General features: G+C 47.9%; 1 protein-coding gene across 1 annotated transcript; it reads right to left on the minus strand.

Annotated features, from left to right (window-relative positions):
• Window positions 1-46: 46 nt before the first annotated feature.
• Window positions 47-20,458, minus strand: PPT1 (palmitoyl-protein thioesterase 1). The gene is made up of 9 exons (XM_056122871.1): window positions 20,326-20,458; window positions 15,527-15,636; window positions 15,214-15,341; window positions 14,383-14,453; window positions 10,987-11,089; window positions 6,173-6,263; window positions 4,809-4,907; window positions 4,225-4,296; window positions 47-1,625 (listed from the first exon to the last, which is right to left on the minus strand). Exons 1-9 carry the CDS (start codon window positions 20,441-20,443, stop codon window positions 1,503-1,505), a joined length of 915 nt encoding a protein of 304 aa, XP_055978846.1. The 5' UTR covers window positions 20,444-20,458; the 3' UTR covers window positions 47-1,502.
• Between the last annotated feature and the right edge of the window lie 684 nt (window positions 20,459-21,142).

Below are 21,142 nucleotides of genomic sequence, written 5' to 3' on the forward strand. Positions count from 1 at the left end.
TGTACTTAAAATTATACAGAAAATAGAATAAAATTAATACCAAACATGCTTTGTATTTACCTTTATTTGCTATACAAAGATGTAAAAACATGGAGGTGGGGGAAGAAAACAGTGGTACGAAACTATACTTTATTGTAGACCTCATTTTGACTTCCTCTTACTTTTTGTCCATAATCTTTTAGTTGGAAATATGACTTGAGAGGGGTGAAAGAAAAATGAAGGGAAAACACAGCAAAGCAGAGCTAATCATTGTCCCAGACTGGCATTGTGCAGAACAGCCTCCCATTAGTGTTGACAGAAATGCTTGCATGGTGTGGGAGTGTGATATGCACGTGCAGATAGTGTAGGAAATGTTCAGTTGGGTTTTATCTACTGTGACAGAAACTCAGTCCTCTGACCTTGGGGGTTACAACATGGGGGATTGTCAAAGGGAGAAGATGACTTGCAGACATCTCCCAGGTTTTTTAAATAAGCATTTTTTCCTCTCACAGAACATATCAAAATTTGCCTTACACCAGAAAATATGATTTGAGGGGATGAGAATTAGAAAATCAGATATCTTCACATCCCCCCTCAGTTTCTTCTCTCATCAACAATAGACACTCAGGAATCTAGATTAGTTTTTCCCCAAAGTGGGTGACAATGCCTCCCCAGGGGCCACTGGAACAACTGACAGAGGCATTAGTAGCTTTGAATGCAACCTGGGGGCACTTTCTGTTTGTTCCATTGAAAAGGCAGATTTCCAGGGGAGCACTGAGCAGTTTTCTGATAAGTTTGGGAACCTCTGATCTAATCCATTAGTCATAGTAAGATAAGCTGGATTAATCAAGGATGGAAGGAAAAGAAACAATGACCTTTTCATTTCTACTTGTGCATGATTCTTCACCCCTAGTTAAGCAAGCATCTACTTCCCCTTCATTAAGCAATCCAACTAGGTGCTACTTCCTCCTTGGTGAACAACTAATTCAGTGCTCTGTGAAGAGACTAAGTACTACCAAGGCAAGCAAGACTCCAGAAAGCAGTAAATTCAGGAGGGCAGCCTCCAGAAACTGCAAAAATATCCAAGCACTGGAAATCTCACCCAGCAAAAGCCCATCAATGTACATAACTCAGGCCTGTGTGCGCTTTCCCTTGGTTTGAAGCGTGGTTGTATTTGCACTGAGCCTCTCATTACTTGAGTTTTGTTCAGACTTCTGAGCCCGGGCATAGTTCTGACACTGACTTGGAGCAGACTATTTCCTAGACAACTTCACTACATCCAAGGGCTGTAAGATAATCTCCATAGGTTTCAACTCATTAAACTTGAATTCAACACCATCTGCTGATAGGATGAGGTAAAGGATAAGATAAGTATCTCAGATCTTTCCAAGCAGGGCAGGTTAGTGGATGACTCCAGAGAAAATTAATTGCAAACTGGATCGGAGCTGAGGTATGAAGGGAACTGTCTCACTGGTTTGGATGCGCTTGGGGCTCCCTGAGCTCTGGAGCCAAGCACCAGGGTATCACTCAAGGAAAGGTATAATGTGTTGATAAAACCAGTCTTTAGGCAGTTGTAGATGATCCCCTTCCACAGCCAGAAACACGAGCTGTCCTGCTTGCTCCATTTTCTTTAGCCCCAGGCGGTCCTGAAGAGAGAAAGGCCATAATCAAGAGACTATCTGAAAAGTTTTATATTAGGGCCAGAGGGATAGTACAACGCACAGGGCATTTGCCTTGCATGCCATGCAAGGGTTTGTTCCCTGGCATCTCATACTGGTGCCCACCAGGAATAATTCCTGTGTGCACAGCCAGGAGTAAACCCTGAGCACCACTGGGTGTGGCCACTTCCCAAAAGTTTGAGAGTAAAACAGTAAAGAAGTAGACGTTTAACATGCATTCTAGAAATGCAATCAGTATGAAAATCTAGGTGTGTTGTCAAAAACACCAAAAAATGATAATCCCTGCCCAGTCCTCTTCCTTAGCATTAAAGACATTTTATAGGGCTGAGGTGACTCAGGGCTAGAGCACACGCTGTGTATGGAGGCTCCAAGTTTGATTCTGACACTTTCCATCTTCCCACCGTCCAAGCACCACAGGGTGGCCTGATGGCACCAGTACCAATTGTTAGGACCCCACTGCCAGGCCTGTTATCACTGTGAGTACTCCCTGTTCCCCAAGCTCCTGAGCACTGCTGGGAAGGTCCCTCCAAAAACAACAAAAAAACCCTCCCTGAATCCCCCCCCTCCCACACACACAATTCTTTTTAAAAATTCCAGAGCCTTCCCCAAGGGACCCAGCCCCAGCAGCTGAAAACTTCCAGAACCCAGCCACCACCTTGCTCATGGCCACACTCCACATGCTCGGGACAAGCCTCATCCATGAGCGAATCTCTGGAAAAACCCAGGTATGTGGGACTTTGTGACTAAGAACTCTGAGTTCAACAGGACAGGGAATGGAGATCCTTCGCCCATACCCCCTGTCTCTGGTGACTCAGCAGTCACGCCCATAATCCACCTCTGGCTGGCGACAGATAATCTCTTCCTTCTCTCTGGAAGGGAGCATAACACGACACTCACTATAATCATGCCACCAGGCCCCATGCCAGGCTGTTTCACTTGGGGCACCCTGAAGGGAGTGGGTGAGATCCCTCCCTGCCCCAAGGGACCCAGCCCCAGCAGCGGGAAATCTCCAGAACCCAGCCACCACCATGCTCTCGGCTGCTCTCCACACGCTCGGGCAGAGCATCACCTATGAGTGAATCTATTCCTGGATCTCGCAGCTGCAAATGTGGCCACATGATACTTCAAACCACACACCCTACCCATACACCACGTTTGATATGTTTCAAAGTAGGAGGTAACCAATCTTAGAGGGAAAATACATTTTCTTTTTACAGATATATAAAAAGCACAGAAGGCTCAACCGTTAACAACATGTAAGTGGTCTCATAGAAGGGCTTAATGGCCCCTGGGTGAAATACAACAATCTCCACACTCTTTAAGGGTATTTTTTGGTAGCATTTTCAGTGGTTTTTCATAACAATACAAAATATGTTATTTTGGTTCTGCTTTGGTGCAGGGATTGGGGTTCGGGATGGAAACACCCAAAATCTGGTTGTGGGAAGGTGTAATGGTGGTGGAACTGGTGTTTGAATATTAAATGTAATGAAATATTGTAAACTACTTTATAAAATTTTTAAAATTTACATTAAAAAAAAACCTCCGGGGCCTTTGGAGGACCTTATTGTGGGAGGGGAGGAGGAACAAGCCCCAGACAAGGACAATGGTTGGTTCCGTGAGACTGAGCCTAAGACAAAGCAACCAGGAAGGACTCCTTTTTGGGGGGTGGTGATGGTTTGTTCTGGGGGGCTCACACCCAGAGGTGCTCAGGGATCACACCTAGCAGTGTTTAAGAACTTTACACAGTGCTGGGGATCAAATTAGGTTGGCCGCATCCAGGGCAAGTGCCTTAACCTGTATCATCTCCCTAGCCACCGTTCCCTTTCTTTCATCCTGCCCCAAGCTAGGACACCCAATGCAGGAGAGAAGCCCAGAGGAGCCTCTGGGAATTACTTGGAGAAATTCTAGTCAAGAACCAGGGCTCGGAGGTTGAAGATATAGTACAGCAGGTAAGGCAGTTGCTTCACGAGCAGGTGACCCAAGTTCAAACTCTGGCATCCAACATGGTCCCCCAGGCCCACCAGGAGTGATCTCTGAGCACAGAGCAATGAGTAAGCCCTGACCACCACAGAGTGTAGCCCCAAAGTCAAAACAAGCCAGTGGCTTACAATGGAGCATCTGTGCACAACTGGGAGAGTCTGAATCCTCCCCCAGAACTGGGGGTGGGGAAGTGATGCAACCTCTCCTTGAGAAACAGAACTTCCCGCTGTCGGCACCTAACCGGAACCCAGTTACATATCAAGTAAAGTCTGAGGGAACAGCTTTCCCTCCCAGGTTTTCATTTTGCATGGGGCCGCTTGGATTTGTAGAAGGGTACATTCAGCAGAAGATGCCATTTCTAAGTCTCTGTGTCAGGAGGAAAGCAGTGAGAGATGCCGACTTCTGTGAACAGGTGCCTGAGAGGTTAGTGCGACAACCAGGAGCCTAAAAGACCCATACAACACAAGTCAGAGGTATTGTGAGTGCAAACTGCTCTGGGGTGCATAGGACACGCCACACCCCCAAAAGGGCTTCAGCAGCTTCAGGAGCCAAGAGCTGTGCAGGGCAGCTACCCTGCTCCAGTTACCTGTTTGTATAGAGCGGTCTCCTGTAAGTGGATCGTCTCCTTGGCTTGTCCACTTTTGTAGAAGCCGAACCACTGCAGGAGAGGAGGAAGAGAGATGGTCAGCTGGGTCCCAAGGCACATGCCACCACACCCACACTGGCTGGCACGAAGACCACAAATGAGACATCCTGAAGCCGCAGCAAGGCGGAAAAAGAGTGTCTAGAGTTTTCTCTTTTTAGGGATGAACTTCAAACCTCTTCCGAAAGAGCTTTCCAATTCCCCCAGAACTTCTGCCTCTCTTCCAGTACTGAGCACTTAACCCCATGGAAGTCCCTGTGCCGAAGTCTAGACCAGTGCGCTTCAACTGGTCCGTCTGCGGACCGACACTCGTCTGTGTCAGGGCAGCAGGCCACTGGCTCTCAGCCTTTCAATAACTGCAGGCTGGTGGTGGTAGTGAAGGGAGAGACCTTGAATGCCAACCATTGGGATATGCAGGCTTTGGGGTGACGGTTCTGATCTTTCTCTCTCTCCCAGCTGGATGGTGGGGACTGGGGGTTCCCTACCAGCAGGCTCTAAACTTGGCATATACACTGGCTGTCTCTCACCTCAGAATCCACAGGGTCCACCACAGAGTCATTGAGGAATTTCACCAACACAAATTTCTTCAGGGCCATCAGGTTTTTCCGGTAGGACTCGTTGACTTCCTGGGGGAAAAGCCATGGTGTATCAGGGTGCCCCCTGGGGCTGCTCTCGGTCTGGGATGTGCTTGTACATCCCTTTCTCCTCATCCTCTCTGACTGACACGCCCCCACCAGCCAGGGCACACACTGGCCACCAGGAATCTGCCAGTGGCCTGCAAATGCATTGTCAAGTAGCTTGAAGGCTGCTAAAGGAAGATGCTGAAGCAGGGGCCCAGGAAAGCAGAAGAGTAGAGAGCCGGGCTTGCAAGGGTGAAGTCATGGGTTCGATCCCAGGTACCACCCTGCAGGCGGCAGTCATGCCATGGGCACCCCAGGTGCCACCATAAATGTGCGATCTCTGCTACACTCCAACCACGGGTGTGAGCAGCCCACCAACCGCCACAGAGGGGAAGGGTAGGGGGAAATTAAGTCCAAGGCAAAATAAAGTGTGCATTTTGAGGGGTTCTCCTATATTTTCTTCTTTCCCCTTCGAATTTTCAAACACAACCAAAACCCCCACACCCAAGAAATTAGAAGCGCAAACTCCCAGACCGAGACTCTTGTCCCGTCCTCCTCTCCCCTCTGCCCAGCCTAAAGAATAGGACCAGTTCCTCCTTTAGTCCTTGCTGTGTTTGGGCTTGCAGAGGTGAGGACTGCCTCGACCAGCCCACGAAGAATTCACTCTTTGTTCTGGTACCCAATTCTGCAGCACCCCACTTTTTCCCCTGTAAAAGCTGCTTCTGACCATGCAGATAAGAGGACATGAGTTCTTCGTCTTCCAAAAAGGCACTTCCTGCCAATGAAGCCTGCCTCAAGCCATAAAAAAAACCCTCCAGATAAACCCAGTGTAAATACAGACATCCACATCAGCAGGATCTCTCCAACCCTGCTTATGCTGGGAATAGTTTCTCTGCAGCCTCTCTTTAGAAAAAATCTCACCCCAAAGTGGACAGCAGCTGCGAAGTTCCCCTTATGTCAGGCAGTGACCTACCAAGCTGGTCCCACTTAACTAAGGGGCAGGGGAAGGGGGGAGGCCTGTGAACTGAAGCTCCCTCGAAGGAACCACATCTCCTAAGTATGGCCATTCCCACCCTACCCCCACCTCCCCCCCCCCCCCCCCCACACACACACCCCAAGCAGAGTTTCTGGTTCCTGGTTTCTGCCCAAGATCTCTCAGTCAATAGTCACTGCTGGGTGACCACAGAGTCCAACAGGAGCGTGTGGCTCTTCAGAAATGGGGGCAGGAGTGGGGGCGGGGGTGGAGATGGGGCAGGGAGGTTGCTGCTTACTCTCTCCTGGTTAATATCTGCCAAGAAGATGCTGTTATTGCGGTACACATCCTCCTTGATGGGGTCGTGCCAGTATTCTGCTTGCACCAGGCTGCAGGAAGGAAACAGTAAACATGAACAAGCTGCATGTCAGCCAGGACACTGGGGACAGAAGCCACTGAGAGATTTCAAAGGGAGAGAAGCAGAGCACACGAGCTTTTGTCCATCTACAAGACAATTCAGCACCAAGACCCAGAGGCAGGAGTGCTGGTGAGCACAGCAGGTCCTTGAGATCCAGTCTGGGGCTCCCGGGGCCGAGCTGCACCCCACTTCCCATGGCTGCAGCTCAGGAAACAGGTTGTGCTCCCTACCCCCCCCCCAATCCCCTTCTTTGCTTCCTACTCATCCTTCATGACTCAGTCGAGCACAGCCTCTGCCTTCCGTTCGGCCACCTCTATCCATGTGCCCGTCGCCCTTAGAAGGTGAGGACAATGCCTTCGCAGGACAAAGTGCTGATCCCTAGGGTGATGACACTTGCTTTCAGGATCCTGGCTGACCAGACAACAATGATGGACAGAGGACAGGTACTTGGTGGTTCTATATCACCATTTACAACATCTGCTTCCACATTTCCTCCATTCCCTCATCTCTCCTGCTTCCTAGTCCTGCCCCCTGCCCAAACAGACCTCTTGATTGCAGCTCTCCAGGGCCCTGGGACACCTCATGGCCAAGGGGTGGTCCAAACCAGGCAAGCAGGGACCTAACAGGAGATGTCCGCTAGGAAAGGGAGCACCCAGAATAGGGAGGGACTCTCCATCCTAGGGATGGGGGTGAGGCAGGAGGAAGGAAAAACCTTTCTCTACCACAAGAGCCCCCCAGCCAAGGTGGAAGAGCTTCCCTGGTGCCGCAGTCAGGAGGCTGCACTCAGCAGAGCAGACGGTGCCCCGGGAACTGGGCTGCAGCGAGCACAGAGCCGAGGGGAGTCGAGCAACACTCGAAATCCAGTTTTACACGCACACTCACACACTTCTGCAGGTCAGTGTTTACTTTCGCTGGTTTTGCAATACACAATGAACATTAAACACACAAAGCCGGCCGTGAGCACTGACCTTGTCGTTCTGCTTAAGTGGGATAGAGCTGGAAGAGGACAGGAAATGAGGGCTTCAGGGGCCCGACACATGTGCACAGAGCACCTCACTGTCACCCCAGAGAGAGAGAGAGAGAGAGAGAGAGAGAGAGAGAGAGAGCGAGCTGGCAGACAGGATGAGAGAACCAGGGAAGATACCAGGCAGAGAGTCACCTTCCTTTTGGGGGGAAGGGTTGTGCCATATCTAGCTCTCTGCTCAGGATTTGTTCCTGGGACCGGGCAGGGTCAAGGATCAGACTGGGGTGGGCCACATGCAAGACACAGCCTCAAACTTTGTGCTGCCTCTTCATATTTCTGGACCACCCTTTCGGTGAATTGTGATTTGTAGCCTCTGCTAGTTTTTCTATTTGGTGGGAATCACCTTTTAGTGTGAAACGGAAGCTGGGGTTTGAAGGGACAACAGGCAGAAAAGAAGCTGTGTTTTGTGGGAAGCAGGGTACACACAGGCCCTACAGGGAAGTGGCTGAGGGGGGTCACAGAATCTGAAAGCCCAGGGAAGGGGTTGGGGGGGGTGGAGGGGCTTAGGGAAGCGGAGTAGAAACGCTTGTCCTTGTTTCTGCTGGAGAATCACTTTCGGGGAGTTAAGCGACTCTCAAACCCACCCACTTAGTTGTGGAAAAGTCAAGAGCCTAAATCTGGAGGATTTCCACAATTTCTATGAAGTTCACTCACCAGGCAGTACACTTGCCCTGAAGTTCAAGCCTTTACCCCACCCCCAAAACCTGCTCAAGGAACATGTGCAATCTGTACAAAAATTGGGATTAGAGAGCCAGAAAGATAGTGCAGCGGGTCAGGTGTTTGCCTTGCATGCAACTGACCCCAGTTTAATCCTAAGCGCCGCCAGGAGCGATTCCGAAGCACAAGAGCCAGGAGTAAGCCACGAGCCAATTCTTAAATATACCCCCAGCATAGTGGGTGCATGCCTTGCATGTGGCTGTACAAAAAAAAAAAAAAACATACATAAAATGTAAAAGTAAGCCACAGACTAGCAATGTAATATAGCTAAAATAGAAATGCTTGATATTTAAAATACATATGTGATATGTGTGCCTATAATACTTATAAGACAGACAAAGCACCAAATAGAAAAAAATGGCAAAGGCTACAAGTCACAATTCACAGAAAGGGTGGTCCAGAAATATGAACGAATGCTCAACCTGACCAATAATCAAAGACACACGGATTAGAATGAGAAGCTAATCCATGCACACGTGGCATAAATTCAGGAATACCAAAAGGTATTCAGGTTGGAGAAAACACTTGAAGGGCTTTAGAACCGGGAGAAAACGTGCGACAATGAACATAACTTGAATCCTGGAGGCAGGCAGATCCCGGAGGCCACACTTCCTTTCACTGTAACTCCCCCGCATTCCAGTCTCCTTGTTTCCAAAATTGGAATAATTGTGGGGCTGCTGAGAATCTGGAGGGTAGGGGTGGGAGTGACGGAGGAAGCAGGCAGAGAGATAGCACAAGGCATAATCCCTCAGGTAACTGGGGGGGGGGGCGGTGTACCCCCAAATAAGGAACTGGTGCTGAGGGTAATCCCAAAACAAAACAGATAAAAAAAGCCTGGAAAATACAGTAACTACAAAACTCTGTCAGTGAGGAAAGACTAGAATAATCACCTTGGTGGTATGATGTCCTTTAGAAAGCAGGGACTAATAATCATCGAAGGGGCCAAGAGACAGTACAGCGGGTAGAGTATTTGCCTTGCTTGTAGCCAATCGGGTTCGATCCCGGCATCCCATATGGTCCCCCAAGGACTGGCAGGAGTAATTCCTGAGCATCATCAGGTGTGACTCAAAAAGCCAATACATAAGTAAATTAATAATCATTGGGAGAGAAAGACTTAGCAGCCTTTAGAGTTGGCTGCAGGGGAAATGTGGTAATCTAAACTATGTGCTTCTCCAATAAAAACTAAACAATCTTGTGCCTGCCTAGGGTGCAGGCTTGGGGATAGGTGGGAAACTTGGTAAAATGGTGGAGGGAAGGTCACACTGATGGTGGGATTGGTGTTGGAACACTGAATGTCTGGAACAGCTGCATATGAACAACTTTAAAGTTAAAAAAAAAAAAAAAAAAAGGTATGTTCTTCTCCTATGCTGACCACCAGGTGGCACTGTTGCCAAGAGACAGCTTTGTGGCTCCACTCAGCCAACGGGCAGGAAAGGAAGCGCAGGCTGCTGGCTGCAGGCCACGCAGGTCATTACAGGGCTGTGCTTGTGAAATGGCTTCAGGGACACGTGCTTCAACAATGTCAAACTTAGGAAACCCAGAGGATTAATACCATAACCATGCTAGTATCTTCCAGACCCATGCAATCAGAATTTCTTTTTGTTTGTTTTTGGACCACACCCGGCAATGCTCAGGAGTTGACTCCTGGCTCTGCACTCAGGAATTACTCTTGGCGGTGCTTGGGGGACCATATGGGACGCTGGGGATTGAACCAAGGTTGGCCGCATACAACGCCAATGCTCTACCCACTGTCCTATCTCCCCAGTCCCTGGAATCAGACTGATGGTGCCAGGATAGAACTCGGGGGGCCTCATGCGTGCCCTGTCTGCACTCAGCTCTCTGAGCCATCTTTCTGTCCTATGTGCTACTTTTTTCCTTTTTCCTTTCTTCCTTCCTTCCTTTTTTTCCAGCAAAGCGAGATAGTTTTTATTGAATAAAACTTGCCTAGATACATGTGAGAGGAGGGGCCAGAGGGATAGCACAGCGGGTGGTGTGTTTGCCTTGCATGCGGCTGGCCCGGGGTTGATCCCTGGCATCACATGTGGTCCTCAACGCACCACCAGGAGTAATTCCTGAGCGCAGAGCTAGGAGTAAGCCCTAAGCATTGCTGGGTATGGTCCCAAAACAAAACAAAACAGAAAAAAAAGATGTCAGAGAAGAAAAAGGGGAAAAATATGTGTTTAAGAGAGAACATGGGGAAAGAAAGATGGCGGCCGCACGGGAGCCTTGTGGAAAGCAGGTTTGAGCCGGGGCTGGCGGGAGCGGCAGGGACCTCATGGGAAGGGGGGCTTTGTGGGCCGTCCCCCACGCCCCACTGAGGTCGCCAGCTGCCCCCCACGAGCGGCTCTCCGGCACGGCCACGACTCCAGAGCACAGAAACCAATCTCTTAACTAGCTAACTTTTAATAGAAATTCTTCCAGGGTCAATAAGTAAAATAGCAGAAATTCAAAACATCATTTTATTCTTAAACCAAGTTGTAGAAAGCAAATCATTTCACAACGCTGTTTCAGCATGTCTGATTGTGGGGGGTGGGTCGTAAACTCTAAACAATAATTGTGCATCTTCTATCGAAATAATCTATCTAGTCAAAGTAGATAGAGTATTAACTAGAACTCATCTGCCTCACAAGAATTGGGAGGGGTGGGGGTCTATTGGGGTTCGGGGTTAAAAATGAGTATTGGTAAAGGGAAATGTGTTTGGTATCTACATGACTGAGACCTAAACCCGAAAGCTCTGTAACTTTTCCCACAGTGATTCAATAAATAAATAAATTATAAAAAAAAAAAAAAAAAAGAGAGAGAACATGGATTTCTTCAAAGTGAAAAAAGCAAGCAAAGAAACATAAAGACAGACAAGATAGGTGTTCAAGTGAACATGTTAGCCTGAAGAGCAAACCTGCGTGCTATGTTCATGCCAGAGAGTCCCGTCTCTCTTCCCGCCCACTATACATACCGTTCCTGGACGGCTTTAGAATAAGCCCCAGCATTTAGGGTTTTTCTGATCAAGTCACAGATGTGGGAGCTCTCTCCGGGGCACCGAGGGAGTCCAAAAACACCTAGAGGAGAGGAAGACAAACAGCCACACCTTCAATAACTGAGAACTGACGGCTTACCACGAGCAAGGCACTGTGAGAATCAAAACAGAAAAGAACCAGAGCCAAGCCCTGATAGCATTCATTTATTCCTCAGGAAAATGGAGTATTGAAAATGAAATACAGTAACAGGATCTCTCTCTCTCTCTCTCTCTCTCTCTCTCTCTCTCTCTCTCCCCTTCTCTCTCTCTCTCCTTCTCTCTCTCTTTCCCTCTCTCTCTTTCCCTCTCTCTCTCTTTCCCTCTCTCTCTCCATCTCTCTCTCTCTCTCTCTCTCTCTCTCTCTCTCTTTCATTGTTTGGGTGGCTTACTCTTGGCTCTGTGCTCAGAGGAGTGTAAGGAAGGGTGCTGGGGATGGAACAAGGGCCTCCCTGCTAACCTACCTCTCTAGCCCCAGGTCCACTGTTCTTTTCTGCCAAGGCCAAGCACCTGCTGCCCCCACCCCGTGGGCTTCCCCCACTTCTCTGGAGGCCTCCCTCGCTGGTCTCAGGTCTCAGTGAGAGAGGGAGTACCTGCTAACCGCTAACCTACTCTCTCCTAACCCACTCTCCTAACCCCTAACCTGCTCAGCCTTGCCTTTCCTCAGTCCTAGAGGAAAAAATGTCTGCATCAGTCACATCAAGAACATTCTGGGGGATTCCAGGCGGAGTTCTAAGCATGTACTGACAAGAATTATTAACGCTCAGGTCAGCCTCCCCAGCACACAGAGAAGGTTTCAAAATGAAAGCCAGATGAGAGCCAGGACCCCTCCAGGCAGCACCCAGAGTCAGCCCTGTAATCAATACAAAACCAATTCTGGTCCATGAGTCTGATCGCCATTAAAAATTTTTATTCAAGGGGGGCTGCAGTGATAGCACAGCGGGTAGGGCATTTGCCTTGCACCTGCCCGACCTGGGTTCGATTCCCAGCATCCCATATGGTTCCCTGAGTACTGCCAGGAGTAATTCCTGAGTGCAGAGCCAGGAGAGATTTGGGCAAACTCAACATCTCAAACAAAAATTACTTCACTGGTTTTAGATCCCTTTGATGCTTCCAAATTTGGTAAACACTTTTTTATATTATTGTATTTTCTAGATTAGAAAACATGTACTGTGAGCATTATATGATCATTTAATTTCATTATTCTTCTTGTGTCACGCATTAAGGTAGATAAAAGTAAGTCTAATAAAAAGTGTTGAATCATAAAAAAAAAACCCACAGGATATGAGAGCAGAAATGAGGAAACTACAAACAGTAATGACAGGACTGAAAAACTTGGTAGATGAAATTAAAAACGCACTGGAAGGCCTCAGCAGCAGCGTAATTGCTGCTGGAGACAAAATTGGTGAGTGACACGGCCAGGACTCCAGAACACAGAAACCAATTTCTTAACTATCTGACTTTCAGTAGAAATACTTCCAGGATCAATAGGTAAAAGAGCAGAAATCCAAAACCAACATTTAATTCTTGAACCCAGCCGTAGAAAGCAAATCACTTCACAATGCTTTTTCAACATGTCTGATTTGGGGGGGGGGGGGGGGGGTAAACTCTAAATAATAGTGGTGAATCTTTTATTGAAACAATGAATCTAATCAAAGCAGATAGAGTGTTAACTAGAATTCATCTGCCTCACAGGGACGGGGAGGGGTGGGGGGTGGGGTTTTATTGGGGTTCTTCATGGTAAAAAATAAGTATTGGTAAAGGGAAATGTGTTTGATATTTGCATGACTGAGACATAAACCTGAAAGCTTTGTAACCTTTCCCACAGTGATTCAATAAATAAATAAAAAAAAAAAAGAAAAGAAAAAAAAAATTGGTGAGTGACAAGATAAGGTGCAGAAAACTCCAGACAACAACAGAAGGGAAAAAATACCCTCAAAATAAAAGAGCAGCTGACAAGAAAACTGTGTGATGAATTCAAGATGAGTAACATAAGAATCATTGGGGTCAGGGCCAGAGTGATATTACAGCGGGCAGAGCATTTCCCTGGCATGCTGCTGACCTAGGTTCGAGCCCCGGCATCCCATATGGTTTCCCGAGCGTTGCCAGGGGTAATTCCTGAGTGCAAAACCAAGAGTAGCCCCTGAGCATCACTGGATGTGACCCGAAAACAAACACACAAAAAATAGTAGATAAACAATAACCAAATAAAGGTAATCGTACATGAAAAAACATAAGGGATTGAGGGTTAGGTCAAATGGCTAGATACATGGTAGGCCCAGATGGTATGATTTCCCAGACACGGCTGGGCACAGCTCAGAAGGCCCCCAGCCCCACTGGGCCTGAGTAGAATAACACTGTCTGGCCTGAGCACTTAACTGTTGCCCAAAATAAAAAAAAAAAAATCACCAGGGTCCCAGAAAGGCAAGAAGATGACCCTGATGACAAAGATACCACTACCGAGATGTTCCCAGAGGTGAAGAGGACATACACTCAGAGCCAGGCCAAAGGACAACAGCTAAAAAGTATACTCTGACCTATTATTTCACTTCAGTCCTGAAAACTTCACACAAGATTGGCAGGGCCTATCTTAGTGTCTCTCTTTTGTGAAAGGGATCCAAGATACCAAATAACTTGATCATCAGTAACAGTTAATCAGGTGAACCCAGTTTCCTGGTTATCAGGTTTCTGCCTCTACACTCTGACAGCTAATAGCTCTGTGCCTCAAAACAGATGGACAGACATATCCCAAAGACAAATCCTTTCCCCAAAACAAGCAGTTCTGTCTAAAGGGAAAACACTGCTTTTTCTAAAGGAGTCTGCTGCTAATTTTACAGACAATAAAGCTCTACTTGGGGACAGGCAGGGTGCTTGTCTTGCACACAGCTGACCTGGGTTCGATCCCCAGCATCCCAAATGGTTCTCTGAGCCCACCTGGTTCTCTGCAGGGAGTCAGAAATAAGCCCTAAACACTGCTAGGTGTGGCCCCAAAAATAAAAACAAACAAACAAACAACTCTACTTTGCCTGACTCAACAGGACAGTACCACTTAAAAAATCAGAAAAGGCTATGAGTTTTTTCCTCCCTTCACAACTGCTACTTCCAGGAAATTATGCCCATTAGACTGGAGAGCAATGAATGACAAACCAATGATTCACCTTCGCTGCAGGCTGCTGGAACCCGTAGTCTCTCCCTACTTCCTCATCAGGTGCTGGCCAGCTTTGTTATCAAGCGAAAACAAAAGATTTTCCTGTAAAACTGACTGCTTGAATGTTTCACAAGTGGCAGCCACATGGATTGAAACAGAGAGGGAAAAGGAGGCTAAGAGGTCAAAGTTACCTTGATGTTGTCCCCCCACTGAGATGAGGTTGATCATGGGCGGGGAGGGGCATCTCTGCGCGACCGCCCTCCTGGGGAAGAAAAAGATCCGTCAGCTCTGACTGTGGATGGAAATGCGTCCTCAATGTATCCAGATTCAACTATTTAGTCCTCTATGAGTCCCCAAATACACCAAGCTTCAGAATTTTCTTCTGATATGGACAAATACACATCTTAATTCTTTTTTGGGGGGCGAGGGGGCTATTAAGGAACTGCAGGGGCCTCCCCTCCTGGCTGAGCAAATCTGGCCCTGGGTTCGAAGCTTGGTCTGAGGATGTGGTGCTGCTCAGGCTCCAGAGTGCTGGGGATTATCCAAGCTGCCGTGCTGGAGAGTTTGGGGGCCTTCAGGGCCACGGTCAGCTCAGGGGACCCGAGAGTTCTGGGGAATAAAAACTCAGACACAGGCAATACATGAGCATTAATTTCTAAACCATCCAGTCTCACAAGTCTTTATTTTTTCATTAAAAAAAAGGGGGGAGGAGGAAACCTGATAGGGTGCTTGCTTTCCATGAAGCCGACATAGGTTCGATACCCCACATCACATATGGTGCCCCCAGTCAGTCAGGAGTGATCCCTGAGTGCAGAGCCAGAAGTAAGCCCCAAGCATTATTGGGTATGACAAAAAAAAAAAAAATTAGTCAGGAACTATAACATTTCTCATTTGGGGAGAGTTTAGGATAATTTCCCTTGTAAAATAAGTGAAACTTACCAAGTATAAAGAACTGGATCTATCTGTATAAAAGAAAGTAATAACAAGAGTCCATGTAAGGAGTACAGTGGAAAGGAACTTACAGGAACTGGCCTCCCTGGGAGAATCCCATGGCGTTGTAGCCTTGCTGTAATTTGGGGTCCTTAGCAAGAGCCTGACACACTGTGGAGACTTGAGAGTTGACATTCATGAAGAAGCTGTTCTCCATGTCCTGAAAGAGAAGTCAGAGCAGTGAGCGGGTGGGGCTCGCGTCAACCCCGGCATCTGCTCAGAGAGGCCGACCTGCCTGTCGAGCTTGGCATCCTCTGACAAAAGCTACCCAGGGCTGAGGTCGGATTTGAGTAGCACATTCTAGTCAGCCAGCCTCCGATGGAAAAGAGAGCTGGGGGCGCTCACCTCCATCACTGTCTTCCCGATCTTTAATGATAAGACGTAGATTCCTGGTATTTTCTCTTCCACCATTTTTTTAATAGCACCCATGCTTAGTGGATTGCAGCAGCTATCCCCTAGACGACAAACAGAATCATAAGAATTAAAGCATTACTTATTAAAAATTATTTTTTAAGCTTCAAGTATAAGATGGGTTGGGATGTAGACCAGTGGTACAGTGTAGACTGGCATGCAGAAGGTCCTGGGCTCAATCCTCAGCACCAAAGGGGTAGGAGAAGGACAAGGAAAGAATATGAAAAGACAAAACGCAGAATGGGAGGAAGCGTTTTCAAAACGCAGATACAATTTTAATGCCCAGAATACATGAATAATTCTTTTTTGGGGTGGGAGGGGAGAATAGGCCACACCTGGTGATGTTCAAGGGTCACTTCTAGTTCCGCACTCAGGAATTACCCAGGTTCTCATCTTAACTTAAAGACTGTGGGACTGGAGAGCTAGTACAGCGGGTAGGGCTCTTGCCTTATACATGGGCGACCCAGATTCAATCCCTGGCATCGCATGATTGGTCCCCTAAGTACTGCCAGGAGTCCTGGGACACAATCCTGAGCATCACTGGATATGACCCAAAACCCCCCCAAAAAAAATTAACCTCATTAAAAAGTTGGAAAAGGATCTGAACAGACCCCAGAGAAGATATACAAAAGGGCAACCTGCACACAGAAAAGATGTTCAACTCTGATGCCAGAAAGCCAGCACCCTGGGTAAGGAAGGCACAAGCCTGCACGTGGCCAAGCCAGGTTTGATCGAGGGTATAGCATATGGTCCCCTGAGCAAAGAGCCAAGAGTCAGTCTTGAGTACAGTTGAATGTGAGCCCACCCCACAAAAAAAAAAAAAAAAAAAAGAATAAGGACTTTCAACTTTACTGATCTCTGGAGAAACACCAATCAAAACTTCCTGAGACTGTCTCTCTCTGCATATCTGGTGACTGTGCGTCAGAAAACTAAGGAACTCAAGTTCTCGATGTTTCTGACCTGGGAACAGGATGCAAACCCACCACAATCAAGATAAACAAGGATGAGATGTGATCAGACAGTGGATACACAGGTTTGCTGGAGTGATGAAGACAGAGAGACTTGGTAGCTGCATAACACTGTGGGAACATAAAAGTAACCATAAATTATAGGCTTGATTTTAAATGGTTAACTATATGTTACAGGGACTTCACTTCAATAAGAAAAAAAGAGAAAGAGGAAAATAATTTTCATAAAACTTCTGGCTTTAAAAGCCTATTGGGGGGCTGGAGCAATGGCACAGCGGGTAGGGCATTTGCCTTGCACGCAGACGACCCGGGTTCGAATCCCAGCATCCCAGATGGTCCCCCGAGAACCGCCAGGAGTGATTCCTGAGTGCAAAGCCAGAAGTAACCCCTGAGCATCACCGGGTGTGACCCAAAAAGCAAAAAAAAAAAAAAAAAAGCCTATTGGTTATAACTGGTACACCAAATAAACAAATTGGGGGAGAGGGAGAAGCAAGGGGGTACACATTCCCTCCCTTCTCACTCGGAACATCTAAGGTTAAGAGACCCACAATTGCTGCGGAATCTGGTTTCCCTTCAAGGTCAGGACCTGGGGGAAATGAGTGAGTGCCGGGAATACCACATTGGAGGTCTATTTGCTCTCATATTGCATGTGCCGACCCTGAACTTGAAAAACCCAGGGGTGGGGTGAGGGTGGGTGCTCTGCCCTGTTTCTTTCTGTTTCAAGGAACCAAAACCAAGAGTGGGAAGCAGAGTGTCTGACCACCAAGTAGAAGTGGGCTGAGATCATGTTCTATTTGAAATTCAAGATCCCATTTTCAACCTGGGAGGAAACTTACGAATTAGAATTTTTGTGTGCATGTGGGGGCGGGGGTGAGGGGAATGTGGTGGTAAAGGGGAATGAATACCCAGGTCTTCTCAGGAACTACTCGTGGCTTGTGCTCAGAGATCACTCCTGGTAGAGCTCAGGTGACTGGAAGTGGTGCCAGGGATTGAATTTTGGTCAGCTGCATGCAAGGCAAGCACCTTATCTGCCTTCTGATCTCTCCAGTCCCAAGAATCAGCTCTTAAGGAACAAAAGTCCAAGGCCCCAAATTTCTTCTCCTTCTCTCATAATCTTATTTACTACACTGACATATGGACAGATTGTTTGGTAGAGCACTGGGTATTCATTTTTCTTTCATCTGCACTGTATCTTCGAGGCGTGACACAGAACTCTGAAAGAACTATCTAGATTGCTGAATTCCTTTCTGAACACTTCTCTTTAACCCATTCCAAAAGGCGCTCACTCCCACGATGACCCCATAGTGGAGTTCCTATTGCTAAATTCACCAGCCAACTCAAGGCCCTTATTTTACTTCACCCGTCAACAACATTCCATACAGTTCATTACACCCGCCTCTTCAAGCATTTGCACCTGTCCTCCAGGATACTACAATCTCTACCTCCCTGTTTCATTGCTCTTTCCTTCATAAGGTCCTTCTTGTCTCCACAACCTTAAAACAGTGGAGGGCCTCAGACCTAAAAATTTTCTTCCTTTGGATATGCTAATTCCCTAAGCAGTCTTGCACAATCGCATGACTTTGAATACCAGTCAAGCTATTAATTAAATTGAGACTCCCAACCTAAACCTCCAGCCTTTATCTTTGTCCAACACACTGTACTCCACAAATCACAAATCATCCTGTTATTCGTCGATTGCCTCGAGCAGGCCCCAATAACGTCTCCTTCATCCTAGCCCTGAGATTATATTCAAGGCTCTTTAGGAGAATGAGACCCATCATTGTTACTGGTATTTGGCATATTGGGTACGCCACAGGGAGTTTGCCAGACTCTGCCGTGTGGGCAGGCTACATTCGGTAGCCTGCCAGTTTGTCCAAAGTAGGAATGAGATAATAAGATGTCATAATAAGATGTCATTCGTGGCCGCGCGGTTCCAGGAGCTGGTTTTTATAGTCTCTGAGTCTTGGCTGCTGATGGGATTACACGGCGCCAGAGGGCCAGTTGGTGGGTGTGACCCCCACCTACTGGAATTTGGAGGATCTGAACTGTACTCCAAGTGCATTGAAATCTCCTGGATGTCCAATGACCACCCAATATTAGTAAACCCAGAAGCAAACACTCGACTTTCTCTCCTCCCAAACGTGCTAGCCTTAAGAGTGTCTTCATTTTAGTAGAATAACAACTTCATCCATCTGAATGTCCACACAAAACCCCTAGGGTTATCCTTGACAGCTTTCCCTCTCACCCTATATCTAATCTGTTAGCAAATCCTGTTGTTTCTATCTTTGAGATCTTCAAAACTCTGACCCTTCTCAACATCTCCCTCAGTGGTATACTATTTCAAGTTACCATTCACTTATTTAAATTATTTCAGCCGCCTCCCTGCAAATGTCCTTGACCCCCCCCCCCCCATCTACTTTCAATATGGCAACTAGAGTATTCCTTTTAAGATGTAAATCAGATCTTATTATGTAAATCAGACTTGCTCAAAATCTCTGCTCCCTAGTTTAAGAGGCCTAACAGCACCTGCCTGACTCAGTCTCAAAACTCCTTTCTTTGTTTCTGGCTCTGTCTGTTCCAACCACAATGACCTGAATGCTGCTTCTTAAACAAAACAGTTCATGATTCTACCCCACCATCTTTGCCTTTACTGTTCCTTCTACCATACAAATGGCATCTTCCTTCTCCATTTCAGGTGTTCCCTCAGGTAACTCTCTGCTCATCTTGTCCTGACCTTACTCTGTAAAGTTGCAAGCCCCCACCTCCCCAAAGTCTTTAAATTTTTGTTTGTTTTTGGGCACAGCTGGCAGGACTCAGGGTTTCCTGGGAGTGCTGGTGAACTGTAAGCCATACAGGTATGAAATCTGGGTTTACCATGTGCAAGGCAAGCGATGTACACCCTGTGCTATCTCTCTGGCCCCATTTCTTTCATTCTTTCTTTTTCCTTTTTTTTTTGGGGGGGGGGGTTAGAGGGGGTCACACGCTGCGATGCACAGGGCTTACTCCTGGCTCTGCATTCAGGAATTACTCCTGGCGGTGCTCAGGGGACCATATGGGATTGCCGCGTGCAAGCAAGGCAAACACCCGACCAGCTGTGCTATCGCTCCTAGCCCCGCCACTTCTTTCTTAACAGTTCTACTCTCCCTATGAAAATTGTTCTACAAGAGAAAGAATTTGGTCTATTTCATTCATTACTGCATCCTCTGCATCGATAGGTGTTAAAAGCAGGCAGGAATTACAGGTGTCCAAAACGCTCTATTATTGGGGCCTGGGCGACCGCAGAGAGGGTCGGGTGTTTGCCTGACACTTGTCTGATCCCGCCAGCAGTGATCCCCGAGCGCAGAGGCAGAATCAAGTCCCGAGCAGTGCTGGGTGTGGCCCCAAAACCCAGATAAAATACACTTCAAAATCCCTGTTGCTGTAAGAATGAATGAAAGGATGGGTGACTTGGTGACGAAGCCACACACAATTCAGCGCCCCCCGTGAAGACCCCGATGCTGCACATCGACGCCCCCGCTCTGAGGACGGAAACAAAGACAGCACGTAGGATCCCGTGAGAGCTCACCCCGCCGAGAACTTTTTCCCCCCTTCTCCCTTTCCGATACCCAGCGGCCCTTCCAAATCCTAAAGAAGGGCCAGCCTGGTGGCGTGTGGCCATGGTCTTTTTTCCCCTTCACACCTGCACTCTGCAGGCGCGAACCCGGGCAGGGGGAGAGGGACAGCGTCGCCGGACCATCCTGACCCTCTTCTCTCTCACCCACTCACCCATCCCATGCCAGATCACCAGCGGGAGAGGCGCCGGCGATTCGCGGCGCCGCGCGGCCGCACAGGACCAGGACAGGAGAAGCAGCGCCAGCAGCCGCACGGCCCTGGGCGACGCCATCTTGGCCCGGTCACGTGACGCGCTCCCCGGTCTGGCCTGGCGCGGGTGGGGCGGGCGGTCCTCGGGGTGCCGCTGCGGGCGGGAGTGGGCGTTGACAGGCTTGTGGCCCGAGGAGATCTCTGGCCGAGCTACTCAGACTGAAAGCCAACATTTGCCCAGCGCTTATTGCACATCGAACACAATTCTAAGTGCTTTACAACCCTTAAACTGATGTAATTCTCCACAACGATGTAGACACACCCCCGGTTTTAGGGCTCAGACTGCATTTCTAGCGCTGAGAACTCGGATACGGTGCCAAGCACACAGAGATAGCAATATTGTTGGGTGCACACTGGGTCCTCTGAATCACTGCGCTGTACCTACTCTTGAGTGGGATGGGAGTAGGTAACACCTTGGGTGGTGCTGGGGGACCATTTGAACTGGGTCATCCGCCTGCAAGGTCAGTGCTTTAATCCCCGTGTTCTATATCTCTCTGGTTCTATACTCGCTTTTTCTGGTGAAAAGCAATTTGAGGAAGGAATAAAGGAAGGAATGACTCATCGCTATTAGAAAGGGAAGTCGGGGAGGGATGATTCCCAGCTAGGGCTAATTAGGGCAGGGTATAGTGTTTGTTCTAGACCTTGAAAGAAAGTTAGACTTTCCATGGGCAAGATAAAATGAGGGAGAAGATTGGAATTAATTGAGACAGAGGGGAGGAAA

The sequence above is a fragment of the Sorex fumeus genome, unplaced genomic scaffold, assembly GCF_029834395.1.
Source record: "Sorex fumeus unplaced genomic scaffold, SorFum_2.1 ptg000047l, whole genome shotgun sequence".
NCBI lineage: Eukaryota > Metazoa > Chordata > Mammalia > Eulipotyphla > Soricidae > Sorex > Sorex fumeus.